This window comes from Dasypus novemcinctus, chromosome 5, assembly GCF_030445035.2.
Source record: "Dasypus novemcinctus isolate mDasNov1 chromosome 5, mDasNov1.1.hap2, whole genome shotgun sequence".
Lineage (NCBI taxonomy): Eukaryota > Metazoa > Chordata > Mammalia > Cingulata > Dasypodidae > Dasypus > Dasypus novemcinctus.
The window spans coordinates 99,535,503-99,551,622 of NC_080677.1; the positions used below are offsets into that span (position 1 = coordinate 99,535,503).

Here is a 16,120-nt window from a genome sequence, read left to right on the forward strand (position 1 = left end):
GCGTCTCTTTTCAGGGAGGATTAGCTGGGGTGATCTTACAACTAAGGGAACTTACAACTAAGCCAGGTAGGATGATGAACACCAAATATAATTTCTTTTAGGCCATTACAGCTCTAACATGGCTGTCAGAAGACTTTAAAAATGTCTAGCAGACACAATCAGACCCATCCATCTGACTTGTCCTTTTTAGTTGAAGTTGAGGTTATACTGGTTCATGAAAGAAATAGTTGAAGGGGCTCTTGTTTGGGGACTTAAAATATTTCTAAGTAGATGGTCTTCTTTGATCTCAGCCCTACAGTAAATGTTTTACTATGTTAAGATTTACTAATCTTCTGCTTTTGAAGAACAGATATTAATTTAAAAAGAGTGTTCTTTTAATGTTTTAATGTGATATTTGAGAGAATCGTTTATCTTTTTAGTGAAAAATAAATAAAAGAGAGAGTGCAAGAGAAACACTAGTGATGAATAGCTACATTTAATGTGACATTCAGTTTCAAATTAAACTGCCCCAAAGTGAGGAAATTTAATTATGTTTCTACCAGCAATACTAAATACTATGACATCCTGTCTGGTAAATAATAGACAATTGATTGGAAAAAAGAACCTGGATTAAACAACTCCTTTTCAGAAAATACAATAGACCAAACAACAAATTAATTGCAGTTCTTTTTTTGTCATACCTTTTTATCAATTTTATTTTCTTTTAAATCTTTCTGTGGCTCTCCATTGGTTTTAGAAAAAAATCCAAATGGTTTGTCTTTGTGTGGTAGGTCCTACTTAGTGCTTACTAGTCTTAGTACTTATTCCTCTTTCTCACCTACTGAACTCCATGAATTTGCTGAAGGTAGAAGACCACTGTCACCCATGTTGCATTTACATGTGCTCTTTCTCCTGCATGATTTTGTCTTCCCTGCTGTCTTCCTTTGCTTGTCTCCTCAGTTTTCAAGACTCAGGTAGAGCTTTGCATCCCTGGGAGCCATCTTTGACTCTACTCTTGCCCCACAAAGTCTGGCTCGGGCTCAGGCTCAAGATTATATGCTCCAAGGCAAATGATGCCCTGTCTGGCCTTGTACGATATGCCCATATGCCCCAAGATTGTTCTATGCATCTGTGATTCATAGCAGTTGCCATAGTGCAGTAATTGTCCATTTACTTTTTGTCTCCGTAAAAGATTCTAATCCCCCTGAAGGAAGTAACTATGTCTTTTATCTCTTTACCTCTATTGCTGAGCTCAAATAAAGTTCTTGTTCACTAAATATTCACTGGATGACTGAGAGAGTCCATTTCCATGTAATGAAAACACGGCAGATTATTTATGCTAGATGGGTGCCTCTTGTACTGCTTAATGTATTAACCCATATTCTGTTCTGATTTAATGTATAACGTTTCCACAGTTAAGCAATGTTAAGTTCAAAGTAATAATAATAATTAAAGCAGCATTGGCTACTATAAATTGTGTGACCATTCTCTACCAGGAATTGAACCATACATTATTTGATTTAAACCTCCCATCACTCTTATTAAGATAGCTTTGTTTTCTTCATTTTAAATATTAGGTAGCTGGGTAAGTGGCTTGCACCAGTTCACACAGCTAGAAAGTAAAGGAATCAGTACTTGTACCCTGGTCTCGCTGATTCCAAAGCCTTCCAAAACTCTCTCCACTCTGTTTCTTATTTATAAAGGAACATAATTTCAAGGTAAATAATTTCAGAATAAAAAATTATAACCTTAAGGACATGAGACTTTAATAGAAAGTAGTATTGGATTTTGAATTCTTTGTTCATACTAAGGTCAAGTAAAGAAACAACACTTTCTAAACTACTTGGTGTTTTGGGTTGCATGAATGAATATATGATGGAACTTACAAAGTAAGGAAAGCAATTTTCTTAAACAAAGGATGTAGAAATTAATCTTATTCCCTTGGACCACAAGTGTATATTATTACAGAATTTCACATCCCTGCTGCAACACTGTTGTGATTGTCAGAATAACAGTGATTTATCACCTATATGTCTGTGGTTTGGTTCCAAAACAATTAAAATTGTAATGCTAACTAGAATAAATTACTCAAAATAGACTCAGTCATTTAAATCAAATGGATTTAACAAATGCGAAATTTAAGGAAAAACACATGTAAATAAGTTTTGTAATAAAAATTTACATTCACAGGCTGTTTTGACCATGTATTTATTCTGATGCAAACCTATTCCCCAGCTTTCTCAAGATAGTCCAGTCACACTCAAGATTATGTGATGTTTGTATTTTAACTAAAGAGGTGTGGGATCATGGGAAGGGGCTACAAAACACAGTATATCCTATTACTTTTTGAATGTAACATTTTTTGTGATCTTTGTATCTTTAAAAAAATACAATTAAAAATTAATTAATTAATTTAAAAAAACAAAACCACAGTATCGCAACAAAAATACCTGCCATAAGTTTTGAAAATATTGCTTCGAAAGTGTTTTCCTTTATTTGACCTTAGTATAAACCAAAGTGCTCAAAGTCAATACTAATTTTTATTAAAGTTTCATGTCTTTATTTATTCTAAAAATAAATACTGGTTTTTATTCTAAAATTAAGCAAACACAAACACGTCTATTCTGCTCTCTCCCTTGCTAGGAGAGCCCTGGTCTTAAGATTTCTTTGACTCCTCTCTATGGTCGCTTTACCTCATAGAGTTCCAATGGCTACCCACATCCTATCCTGGTTCTCACATCTTTTTGAAGGTAGAAGAACTTAGCTCGGTCCCAGGTCCTCCATACTTGCCTACACACACCTAACCCAATGAACTCAACCAACAAAGACCCCTCCATTTGCCAGGACTTAAACCCCCTCTAAGGGAGTGAGAGGCAATGAAAAACAAGTTACTTTTTTTTCTGGTTACATTAAACTTGTATGCTTATTTATAATTTTAAAGCCTCAATCTTTGTCAAAAATGCATGACTTAAGGTTTTAATAAAATGTCCTATTAGAAAACACAGGTTGTTATTAATTAGATGGGTCTCATTCATGTGGTTAAATATTCACTCAACTCTTAGTCTCAATGAATGTGAGCTACTGACAAAGATCAGTTCATATGCCACCACGCTTAATGGTAACTTCGCCATTCCCTGTAATTGAAAGTAATCCTTCTTTCTTCTGAACAGTCACCTGCAGTAATGACACTTGCAGTGATGACACTTACCCCTTTGTTCCTTTATGAATTAGCCTTCCTTGGTAGATCTGTGTCTGACTGATATCAGTATTACCTGTAGCACCTAATAAACTGCCTGACAGGTAGTAAGGGCCTTCTGTCTCCTTGATAAATAAATGATGAACAAATGAATGAATTAAAGAATGGGTCAAGACTTACTTAATATTTAGCCTTTGAGGTTTAGTAGAGCATATGCATTATTGGAAAGGCGCACAGAAGTACTCAATGGCTTTAAATTTCCAGACTGATTGGAGCCAAGTTTTTCTTTGCTGAGCTTCCTTTAAATAATTAAAAGTTTGCAATGCCTTTAGAAGAATATAGTACATTAGTTTCAGCATGCAATTTATGGTCAAAATGAAAGATGATTCCAGGGAGAGAAAGATTCAGATTTTTAAAAATGAGTGTCAGTGTCATAATAAAATAAGAAATAGGTTCTTAAGTGAAAAAAATAAGAAATAGTTGAACAATTCACTTTTTTCATCTTAACTCTGTTAATCATTTGTTAAAATTATTGTTGTGCTTGACAATAATGAACATTTGGTGTTCAGACATTAGTATATGAATAATTTTTACAGTTTCTCATGTATAACATTTGGCATTTAGTGGTATCATTACAAAGGAGTGAGCTACTTGCTCTCTCCTTTTTTTTTCCCCAGGTAAAAAAAAGGATACTGTGAATCTCTTTAGTATTTTAGAGCTTGTTGTTTCCTCCCACAACCTGGAACTATTGCATTCTTTTTTTTTTTTTAATGAGTATTTATACTCAATAGGCATTTCTTGATCATTTGCCATGAGCATATTCCTGTGATAGGTTTTTTTTTTCCCTAATGGAAACACTGTCTCCCTTCTACTTTTTGGAACTGAATTATAGAATAATTGGTAAGAATTGTATTTATATACAGAATTGATCTTTATAAATTTAATTTGAAAACAACTTTTTATTACATGAACATCATTTTAAAAAGTAAATATAAATAAGCCCACAGAAGGAAATAAAAATTCCCTATAATAACACCATGCAGAGATAACCGCTATGAGGATTCTGGTGAATATCTTTCCAAAAATTTCCCTTAAAATAAAAATATGTTTTTATATACCACAAAAATGAGACTATACTACATATGCCTATTTATCAATTTTTTCATTTAGTGTCTTCAATACAGCATTTTTAATATTTACATGGTATTCCATTGTATACTCATAAAAGTTTATTGAACCAGTTCCTCAGTTTCAGGTTATATTCATATTTTTTGCTCTCATAAATATCTAACATCACCATTTTGACTAAGAAAGATGGCATGAAAATTGTCATAACTCTGCTCTCGATAAACATATTGTAAGAAAATGTATTATCCAAAATAAATTGCCAATAATTTTTCAAAACATCTGAGATCTGTATATTCATGTAAATTTCTTGAAGGTAGGCACCAAGCCTTATTCATTTTTTCATTTGTAGCAGACATTCAATAATTCGTTTATGAATGAATACATGTTTTATCAGAAATTTGAATCTCAATTTTCCCATTTTTGTATACAGCTACAATTTATTAGAAAGGCATTTTTCTGAGCATCATGAAATGGGCACTGGCTCTTCTAAGAATTACAGAATTATAAAGAACCATCTGATGAAGGAGTTAGTAAAAGCTGTATTTTAGTTAAGGAGTAATATGTGTGACTAACAATAGAAACATAGCAAAAGTATAAAGTAGGTCAAGTTCAGTTTTGTCCCAGCCCTTCCTTTCCAGGCACCAGATACTTTCATGCTGCAGACTTATCTGACTAGCAGTGCTCTCCTACTGAGAAGTAGGATCCTGCTGAAGTACAGTGCATATAAGCTTGGTTTCAAGCCCCAGTACTGATACTTATTAGTTGGATAAAACTTTTCAAGTCACTTTAGCTTCTACAAGCCTCAGTTTCTTTATCTATAAAATGGGAAAGTTAAAAAAAAAAAAAAAAAGATTGTTTTGAGGTTTAAATGAACTAAAGTTTGCACAGCAGTACAGTCTCTTGAATGTAACCTACAGACTCATAGCTACTGTTATTGTCATCTTTATACATGTATGAAGAGGCAAGATAATCACAACAATATGTAGAGTACTACTAAAGTTTTCTATGTTCAATGCTTTGGTAAAAGGTATATTAAAATAGTTTGTTGAAAAGAATTAGAAATGCACTTCTTCAAATTTCTTTTGCTATTTAATGCAAACTTTAAAAAAACACAATAAGAGTATGCATGAAGGTAGTGTCTTTATAGCATAATGTTGCATTTGAGCTGTGAGAAATTTTCTGTAATTTCCTGAAAAATGTCATGATGAATTATACATTAGCAGATTCACCTTCTTGAAGGTCAGTCATGTAAATAGCATTCTCTAGGTCACTTGTATGTAATGACTGTGCTCTAACTATATGCAGAAAAGTGAAATGAAGATTATTTCCTTCTTAGAAGTGTATATACTACAAATCGAATTGTTGATAAAATTAATCTGTCCCTAGAAGAGACCAACCAAAGTAGGTAGAATTTGAAAGACCTCTCTTGGTTGTTTATCTAAAGTGAATAATGTAATCACTTAGAAGTGTCACTTAACAATGACAGAGCTTTTCCAGGTATTATATTTTAACATTTGCGGCAATGTTTTCAATACTTTTATTAGGATCTGCTACTCCCCCCAGAGGAATGCTCAATCTCATTATTGGTTGTCTCCTGGGTCTTTAAACCTTCCAACTTCTCTCATCAAAAAGTACTTGCCCCACAGGAGCGGATGTGACTCAAGCATTTGAGCTCCCACCTCCCCCATGGGAGATCCCAGGTTCAGTTCCTGATGCCTCCTGAAAAAAACAAAAACAAACAACAAGCAAAACAAGTGATGAAACCACTCAGGGAACACTTTGTGGCTCAGTGGTTGGGTGCCGGCTGCCCACATATGAGGTCCCGGGCTCAAAACCTTAAAAAAATAAATAAATAAGTACCTGCCTTGGGGAGCAGGTATAGCTCAGTGGTTGAGTGCCTGCTTCCCATGTACAAGTTCCAGGGTTTAATCCCTGGTACCTCCTCAAAGAAAGTACCTGCCTCATAGATAGGAAAGTAGAGATATATTAAGTGAGGCTCATGAACATCAAATAAGGATGTAATGAATTTATCAGTCTACATTTATTAGTGAAATACCTTTGTCATGAGCTGTGTTAAACTGTACTGAACTTCAAGTTAGTAGGAAACAACTTGATAAAACCTAGTAACGTCTCAGATGCTTGTGACCTTTTCTCTGCCACTCTCCAATCATCACCTCCTTATCTTTCCCCTCTACCTCCACCCACATTTTTACTTAGAATCCATGAAGCTAAGACTGGAACCTTCTCCCTCAAAGTAAACTGCCCTTCTTCCAAGGCAGGCATATAGAATGGCGATGGCAGTAGGAAACTCATCCTGCCCTCCTGCTATCTGGATCAACTTCCATGATTAGTAAAAAGATGTGTCACAAAGAATTGTCATGTTCTACTCATTTGTATTTCTCCTTCTCCGTTTCTTTTTTCTTTGCTTTTTTTCTCCACTATTTTTCTTTTTTTTTTATGACATGTTATCCTTTTCTTATTAATCTTTTGTTACCTGTTGCACAAGTCATGTACATTCCTATGCATTAGGTATTCACTCTGTGTAAGTGAGGAGAGGATAAATGATAAAAGAGAACTTTATGTCAGCTGAAAGTTTGTCGAAGTTTTACAACTTTTAGTGGGAAACGCATGTGATTTGGAAGAACACAACCTAAATTAATCTAAATGGCATATATTTTTTAAGTTTACTGTGCATTTCTCTGTAGACAGAGTCCGGGACTTAGAAACCAAAAGTACTCATTGTATCTTAGAGTTTGCTAAATTTGACAGTTAGAGGCAACGAGTCTCCTAAAGCCAGAGACAGCACCTTCTTAAGCTGCATGTAAAAAGCACCTGGACCCAAGTAGACGGGACTTGATTGTTAAAAATATATTTTTAAGAAATAACTTCTATAGCTTCCTGATTTAAAAATCCTCCTTTAAGTGATGCTTCTTTACACTTGCAAAGTTCTGAAGCACCTACTTGTACTCTGTGTGACTTGTCATGGGCCCCAGATTTATCACAGCCTAGCTCATAACAAACAGCCTACAGCTGTCTCTTTCTTGACTAGTGTTCCCTAACTATTCCGTAACAATGACCCAAAGCCCACATAGCTTAAAGAAAGGAATTCAGGCAAGGCATGCAGTCCTGAAGAAGGAAATGCAGCCACAACATAGTTCTGTACTCCCATAATCAAGGAAATTGTACTTTTGTTATTATTTGATTATGTCAGTTGGTTCCTTGTATTTGGTTTCTGAGTATATATTGATTTGGAAAACTATTCTTGATTTTCAATTGAGGTACTGTGCTTTATAGAGTATACACCCATTTAATAAGGTAATTAGACTGAATTCAGTAGGAAATAGAAGGAAACCCTGGAAAACTTAGCACAAATAAATCAATTCTGTCATGGTCATTACCCAGTTTTTTTGTGTGATTGAACAACAAGTAGGGTATATGGAACTGACTAGATTGTTATTTAAAAGACCCAGTCCTACTTAAAGAAGGGCAACCCTTTGGCAAGATCATAGACTACGTTCAAAAGTATAAGCTTTTCTATTAAAGGCATTCTAAAGTACACATCTTTTTCCATAATACACTGCATTTCAGCATCTAAAAGGTAAGTAAAATTCAGCTGAAGCTTTATAACATATTATTATATTTAAGTGTTGATTATCAATAAATGTTTTTTAAAATAATGTTCTAATTAAAATGTTTAAACAAGTAAATGACTTATAGCTCCTACAGATTTATAAAGAAGGAGGCAAGGAAATTAATACCTAATGGCAAGGAACTACAAATTTCTTTGGGGACTCTATATTAATACCAAGTCTTAAACTTGGAAGCATCTCCTGGTTTCTACAATTAAAGAGAGTTTAATGTAACAGAAATACAACCAAATTATTTTTGTACCATTTAAACAGGGGTTCTTTCTGTATTTTGCAGCTAAAACATGTTTTTCACAAGAGATTTCTATATCTTGTGTATATGTGTCAAACTTTAATGCATTTTAAGATAGTTTTGTCTTTGGAAAAGAAAATCGTTCACTTTAAATCATTTCCATTCTCTAAAAACAGATTGTTTTTTAATTGATTCTGTGAAAAACCTACAACGAACATTGTTCAGAATCACTTTCCAGCTCCTAAAAATGGACTTGGAATTCATTAGAAGCAAGAACAAGACAACCCTATTTCTCCAATGGTAGAGTTTAAATGAATAACTCAATTATGAGAAGATTTGTTGACTTTCTGCCACCTGGTGGACATTAGTAAACTGTCACCAGATGAGGGACATGATGTAATTTGGACCTAAATTAGAATACTTTTTATTATTGTGAATCATGTTTTTATGGTAATGAAGTAATTGTTCTCTTTTTTCCAAAGAAACACCCCTATGATCAACACTCCCCAAATAAAAATTAGCATCACAGTTTTTTTCAGTGAAAAATCCAAAGGTTCTAGCTCAGAGGTATATGTGTATTTATTCATATGAAGTATTTGTATTTATATTTTATGAATCATCCATGTATCATTACTGGCATTACATACACATGCTAAAATTGCTAATACTGTATGTAAAATGTTTCAATTTGTTGGGCAAATAATTAGTTTGGGGTGCCCTCCTGTGTTCATAAGATGAACGACAGACAAGCAAAGGTGGCTTTCTGGTCACATTTTGATCCTGTGTTGACATATTTTCCTAGAGTCCTTGAAGTAGTTTTTGTAGTAGCGATGATTGGTTGACCTAAGTAACTTCATACTCTCATCTTGTGGCTTTGTAACTTCAGGTATGTCCCAAAAGAAAAGCCTGGATTCTGAGAGGCAACACATTAAGTTTTGGCCCTGGAGAGACCAAATCTATCTATCTGGGAAGAGATAAACATACCGCTTTGCTTCCTTAAGATAATATCCTAAAATTTTATAATTTTTCTCCTCCAAATTAGCCAAAACTCTGACATTTTGAATGTATTTTAAAAAAGGTATTTTAAAAAGGGCACTCTTTCTTATGGGACTGAATTTTTGGTACAGTTCCCAGCATGGGCTTGAATTCATTCTAAGTCCCTCAACAGTTTTTCAAATGTTGTGTTTTCATATGAGACAAGCAAACCTTCTAACCCCTGAAATAATTTTTGCTTAATATATTATGTGATGCCAAAATAGGATTTTTATTAGCAGATCTGAAAAAATACTAACATAATAGTTTTAGTTGTTCTATGGTTTTGGTTTGGTTTGGTTTTGTGTTTTTGGTTTACAATTTTTAATTATTTAAAGTCTTTGCTAATAGTAAAATATGCAATAATAGATCATCTTTTGTAATTGAAATTCTCTTTGTCCAGAGTTAAATGTATCTGTCATGCCCCAAACAGAAGTAAACACCATGAACTTGAAGATATCCTTTGTTCATTTATTTTTAAAAATAAATTTGCATACCAAAAATATTCATGACATTGTTCTAGACAACATAGAAGAGTATGGGTCTTATCTTTATAAACTAGTAGAGGAGTTAAGACCCATTCAGAAAAAATAATAGAGCATGCAATTAATGCAATAACAGTGGTAAAATAAAATAAAGTATTAAAACACATACACACACAAATGATTTCAGTAGAGATCAGAGAACGTGTAATGGAGCAGGAAGCATTTGACCAAAACCTGAATGGAAAAGGAAGATTTAAATAGAGAGAAGAGGGAAGGAAAGAGGATTTCAGATATAGAAAGAATAAACAAAAGCCCCAAAGTGGGAAAATGTAACTTTGTATCTTATGTTGAAATAAACTACAACGAAAATTTTCTTAGAATATGTTTGACTTGTTAAAAGTCCTGGAGGCTGTTTTATCAATAACTGTACTTCTTTTGTCTCTAGTTTGTAGTTCAGAACCAGAAAATGTTCAGGCTGACCCAGAGAATTATACAAGCCTTCTAGTTACATGGGAAAGACCTCGAGTGGTTTATGATACCATGATTGAGAAGTTTGCTGTCCTCTACCAGCAGTTGGAGGGAGAAGACCAAACCAAGCATGAATTCCTGACAGATGGCTATCAAGACTTGGTAACTATAAGAGCAATTGTTTTGTGCATGCATCACATAATAGTATTTTTTTAGGGTAAAAACTCAAACTGTAAGTGACCCTCAGTTAATTTAAACTTTGTATATTGCTTTCCAGTAAAAAACAAAGGCAGACACTATGCACAATTATGCCAAAAGTTACATTAAATTACACTAGGTTTTTTAAATTACTATTACTTATTAAATTACAGAGAGACCATGACTTTGCCACAAAGATGTAATAGAGTAGATACATACTGACGATCGTGTTAGAAACCAAAGGTCATGTAGTGTAAGCCCTCTTTACAAATAAAGGGATTTAGAGAACAGTTAAAGACCATGACTCAGAGCTTGCAGTTGTGGAAAGAGTCAGGTGTGGAATCTCAGAGCCCTATATTTTGTGTATGATATCCCCATCCCACTACATTAGCACAGGAAAAGCTGTAGGGGACTCCCAAGACCTTTTCCTTGCATCAGATTTCCAGGTAACAGATGCAAAGCCATGACTGGGTCAGGGCTTTGTGGGTATGATACAGTTAATCCTTAGGAAAAGATACACACACACACCCTTCCCCCAACATACATGCACACAAATTAAAGAAAACAAAGTATTAATACAAATTCCTTCTAAGGCCTGAGCATCTCAACAGTGAACTTTGCCTTGGCAAGAAGAGTTGGCCATAGATTGAAATTGAGAAAACTTCATCTGCGTGGGACTCCGGGAAGGCTGCAGAGCTTTTCTCACTGAAGGAGAAACAACATAGGATTCTGCAGTCAGGCAGTTAGAGTCCCGCAAACCTGCATTTAAATAAAAACTGTAACTGCTATCATGGTAGTTAACATCATGTGGACCAAATCAATTACAATTTTAACAAACTTTTTATTCATTTGTCTTCAGAGAATATGACTATGCAGTGAGCAAGTTGTGGAATTTGAGTACATAATATTTTTCACCTCATACGTATGTGAAGAAGATACAATTCTATTGTTGTCTTGCTTATAAATTGTCAGGATAAAAATTATAAATTGATTTTTCAATGTTTTATCACTTTGTGCTCCTTCTTTACAAATGCCTCTATACATTTATTTTGTCTAAAAGGTTAGTTTACAGTTTTTGTTACTCATTTACAAACTTGATGAATTCTAGTTAAAAATGCAAATTTTAAAAATCAAATCTGGGGAGTGGATATAGCTCAAGCGGTTGAATGCCTCCTTCCCATGTCCGAGGTCCCCGGTTCAATCCCCAGTACCTTCTAAAAACAAACAAACAGAACAAAAACAAACAAACAAAAAAACCCCAGCTCTGTTGGGAAGCGGATGTAGCTCAGTGGTTAAATGCCTTCTTCCCATGTATGAGGTTCTGGGTTCAATCCTTGGTACCTCCTACAAAAAAAGAGAGAAAAATCTGATGAAAAATCCAAAATAAATGCCTAGTTTCCCAGAAGCTTTTAAATTTATAAATGTCATTTCATTAGATCAGCTCGACAATACTACATAGGCTTTTTCTTTAGTTAATAAAATATAAATATTTTCTATTGACAAATGAGAAAACATTTGCTAAGAATAGATGTCTAGTATGTTAACCCTATGAGAATAATAACATTTGTATAATTACTGATGTCTTTCTTTTAGGGTGCTATTCTTAATAATTTACTACCCAATATGAGTTACGTTCTTCAAATAGTAGCTATATGCACTAATGGCTTATATGGAAAATACAGTGACCAGCTGATTGTTGACATGCCTTCTGATGACCCTGGTAAGTGCTCTCCTGATAAACCTTCATATTATCTAAACAAATGAGGCTAGATTAATTCTTGAATACATTGATGCTTTCTCTTTGACTTTCTGTTCTTTTGGGAAAAAAGGCACACTGATTTTCTCTTAAGTCTGGATTGCCAGGTAACATTGTGGAACGTGGAGCCCATTCTCATTCAGCAGATCTGGTGCAAGACAATAAGTACATTTCATTCTTAATATTGAAGTTTTCTATTTGTAAAATAAGAATAGCAAAACATATTTATAATGTTTGTAAAAGTCATCAAATGAAAATTTCTGTGTAAAATTAAGACTTATTTTGAATAATTAAGAGTTGGTTTCATTTGTGTTTGTTTCCTTTCAGCCCCCAAAGCATTTTGTAGTAAGTATATACATGATCCTAAGATCATGTGAGGTGTGTTGAAATATCTATACAAAGTATCTATCTTAAACATCCTTAGACACTTTTTATAATTTCCTGTAGTTTGTCAGTTTTATTCTGTACACCAAAAAAAAGTTTCTAATTGTGTTTTATTTGCATGCATCTATCTTCTCTAATTTGGATGGGAAAACCTTTTAATCTTACAACATATGCAATAATTGAATTCCCTTGTGGTTTATTGATGAACTCAAGTACTATCACAATTTGACAATATACATAATTGAATAAAAGTTTTCCTTTTGTTAGTGTAAGCTGTTTTAAAGTAATAAAATGGAAGTGCATATATATACACGTGAATATATATGCATACATATATACATTGAGAAATGTAAATGTTCTTTGGTCATCCCTATCATGATACTAGTCACTGAAATTTTTACAAATGTTTTATGTTAATGAAGAGTAACAGATTATATTAATTATAGTCTATTTCCTTTGTTTGTTTGAAAGAAAAAACCAATGGGCACTGGTCTAACTTTGTGTTCCAAGTGCATATAACAGCGATTTTAATACATTATGAGCAAAAATAAAGTGTATGTTCATTGATCACATCTCCGTAGTTGTTCTGACTAATTGAATCTTTAGAGAATGTATCTGTCAGAACATTTGTGTTAGAGTATGTATCTCTCCACATCACACCACACAAAGCTTGCCAAAGTGTCTTCCAAATTAAAAAGTTGACAGCTATTGATTGTTACTACTATCATGATAGCAATATAATTATTAAATTATATTTATGACCTGCCTTCTGGCATGGGTAAAATCATCTCTCCTATTGCCTTCACTGAGTACTATTTTCCAAAATCATATTATTTTTAAATAAAATGTGAGCTTTAAGTCTTATTAAAAAGGGAGTATCAAATTGACTGACCATGATTATAACTATATGATATGCTTCTCCACTGATGAGCAGCCCTTTCCAAAGTTCTCCATATTGACCCACCCAGAAAATGTCATCTGTAGCAGTGCAAATTGACCATATTGGCCAATGTCATATGTGAATTGATTGAATTAGGGCATATGAAAAGATCTTCCCTACCCTTATTTGTATATTTAAGGAAATAAATTATATTGAACACATTCACTTAGCTGTACTGTCTTGGATTTAATCATACCACTCTAGTTTCTGTATATCAACAACTTATCAGGAGTTTACCTTTAAAAGTAATAACTTTTAGCTATTTCTTTTATTCCCTTGATTACCATGCCAGAATTTTAAACTTTCTGAATAATGTTTTGCATTTTTTATTTTTGAAAAGCTTATTGCATATGGAAAAAAAAACACATCAAATACTTATTTTTTAAAGAAATGATTTCTGAAAGATCTTTTACACTGAAACTCTATTGGCACAAAGTACAAGATTCTTGTATTATTTGTAGTACTTACACATTTGTTCGAAAGAATAAGTATTATAACTTAATTTCTATTCATTCAAAGGATCGGGACACTGTTGAACGTTGTAATAATGAGATACTACTTCGGACACACCATTTAACTTCCATGGATGTCTGGGTACCTAAAAACATTTTGTACAGAAAAGGTTTTCAGTAAAAGATGGTATTTGACTTTTTTTGCCTCTTAAAAGCCAAGGGTTTAAAAGTTAATTAAAAAGGGTTTAATTAAGGTGGATTATTCCCTAATTATTCCTGTCAAAAATTCCTTTATCAAAAGCCAATTTAACCAAAGTTTGGAGTCTTCCTATTCTTTATAAAGGAAATATTATTTTTCATGGAACTTATCCTTTCTGATTTTAATAGCTGTCATAGCATTTCAATGCATATATTTGCAATTCAGTATTGAAATTATCTTAAATATTGTTTCTATGATAAATATATCACAGTAAAAGTATTGAGAGCAATACTGTATTGTGGCTTGGTGTGATGATACCTGTCAGATTTGTGATTTTTTATTATATTTATTTGGCTAATACTAAAGGAGATAATTTTTTAGTTTGTTGCTTAATTTGCAATTTTTATTAGTACCATTTCATCCTCTTAATCATGCAGTTCCATTATCTTAGTAACCTTGTAAGGAATTTTTTTATCATTATTTAGGATAGATTCGTTTCTAAATATTGTATTTTTCATTAATTTTTTTATTTGAGGATAATTTATCATTGTCTTCATTCTGTCATAAATTTCAAATATTCTAATCAACATCTGTGAAGGAAAACTCAGTCTTCCAAATTGTGTATTTAACTTTAGCTAATTTATTTATTGCTTGTGCATGTTAATTACATGCTGGTGTTATGGACAACACAACCACCATAAACTAATGTTCATTAAGTATTATTTTGAATTGTCATTTTAAAATAACTACATAAATTCATATTCAGAAACAAAGAATTTAAATTTGTCAAGGAATCCTTTTTAATGTTAAGAAATATATTCTTTTAAAAGACTGTGGAAAATTTTATTTATACATGACAAGTTCATAAATATATTTATTTCATTGTACCTAAGATAATTGTCTTCCTTTCTCTTATGGAATGCAGAGCTAATTATTATACAGTTACAGAGGTCATTATTTAAATAGATATTCTAGGGTCTTGATAACTATATGTGTTAAATTTAAATGCATGCTGAATTAGTTCAGCACATTTTCTTTTTACTGTGTGCTTTTCAGTTGTGTAACAGTTGTCTTTGTTAAATCATTATACATCTTTCCTTACTGTGTCTGTACCATCCTATGCTATTGGTGTTATTATATAATAATATTATAAATCACAGTTTGAAGTTATTGCAGTCTGCATTTTTGTTTTAACCTTTGGCATTGTGAAACTTGGCTTACCTTCAGAAAATTAAATAAGCCTTGTTTGCCAACCTCCATCAGTGTTGTTCTTCTGTGTTTTGGATTATTAATGTGTTATTTTAGAAAATCTAGCATTGCACATGCCCCCCCAAAAACAAACAAAACCAGAAAAAGCTAATAGCTTTTTTCAGCTATTATATAAATGTGAAATATGTTTCATGTAAAATAAGATAACAACAATCTTCAATATCAGATTATTTGTAGCCTTCCTGGAGTGTGGTAATGAAATGAGAAGAGTCTCTAAGTCAGTATAATGTTTGAACTATTTAAAACGCCAGTAGTGCCTGAATCAGACCATTGGTTGCTTTAACACCAGTTACTATTTGCAAGGACACTGCAGTCCTAGGGGATACCCAATTTGAGTGAATTCTTGTTCCAAATAGCAGGATCCTTCAAGGTTGAATTATATTAACCAATACGAAGGTGCTGGCACATGGGGCAAACACCAGTGAGCGTGTCCTGAAACAAATCAAACACTACTTGGGCCCACACACACTGCCTAAAGAGGTCCAAAGAAAACTTAATTCTTATTGCACGAAACACCAAAGCCCCTTAGAGTAGGCCTCATTGGTACTTTTTAGGAGATAATACTGGGTAAATAAACTTGTGTATTTTAATTCATTAGGAACAGTATTCATATAGTTAATTTACATTTTGGTAAATTGATAAAAATAAATCAAATATACGTGCTGAGAATACTGAAAGAAAAGGGAAGTAGTCCTCCAAATAATAATTCTACATACCCTACCCCCTTTTTTGACAATTGAATTTAAAAATTACCT

The 16,120-nt window shown here is 33.1% G+C and overlaps 1 protein-coding gene across 4 annotated transcripts in view; it reads left to right on the forward strand.

The window, feature by feature from the left end:
* PTPRZ1 (protein tyrosine phosphatase receptor type Z1) overlaps nucleotides 1-16,120 on the forward strand; it is a 212,137-nt gene that overhangs the window by 126,863 nt on the left and 69,154 nt on the right. For all 4 annotated transcript variants that reach the window (XM_012521416.4, XM_004483097.3, XM_012521415.3 and 1 more), the window contains exons 9-10: nucleotides 10,145-10,329; nucleotides 11,959-12,085. In XM_012521416.4, coding sequence (XP_012376870.2) covers nucleotides 10,145-10,329; nucleotides 11,959-12,085 — 312 coding nt within the window. The remainder of the gene's footprint in view (nucleotides 1-10,144; nucleotides 10,330-11,958; nucleotides 12,086-16,120) is intronic.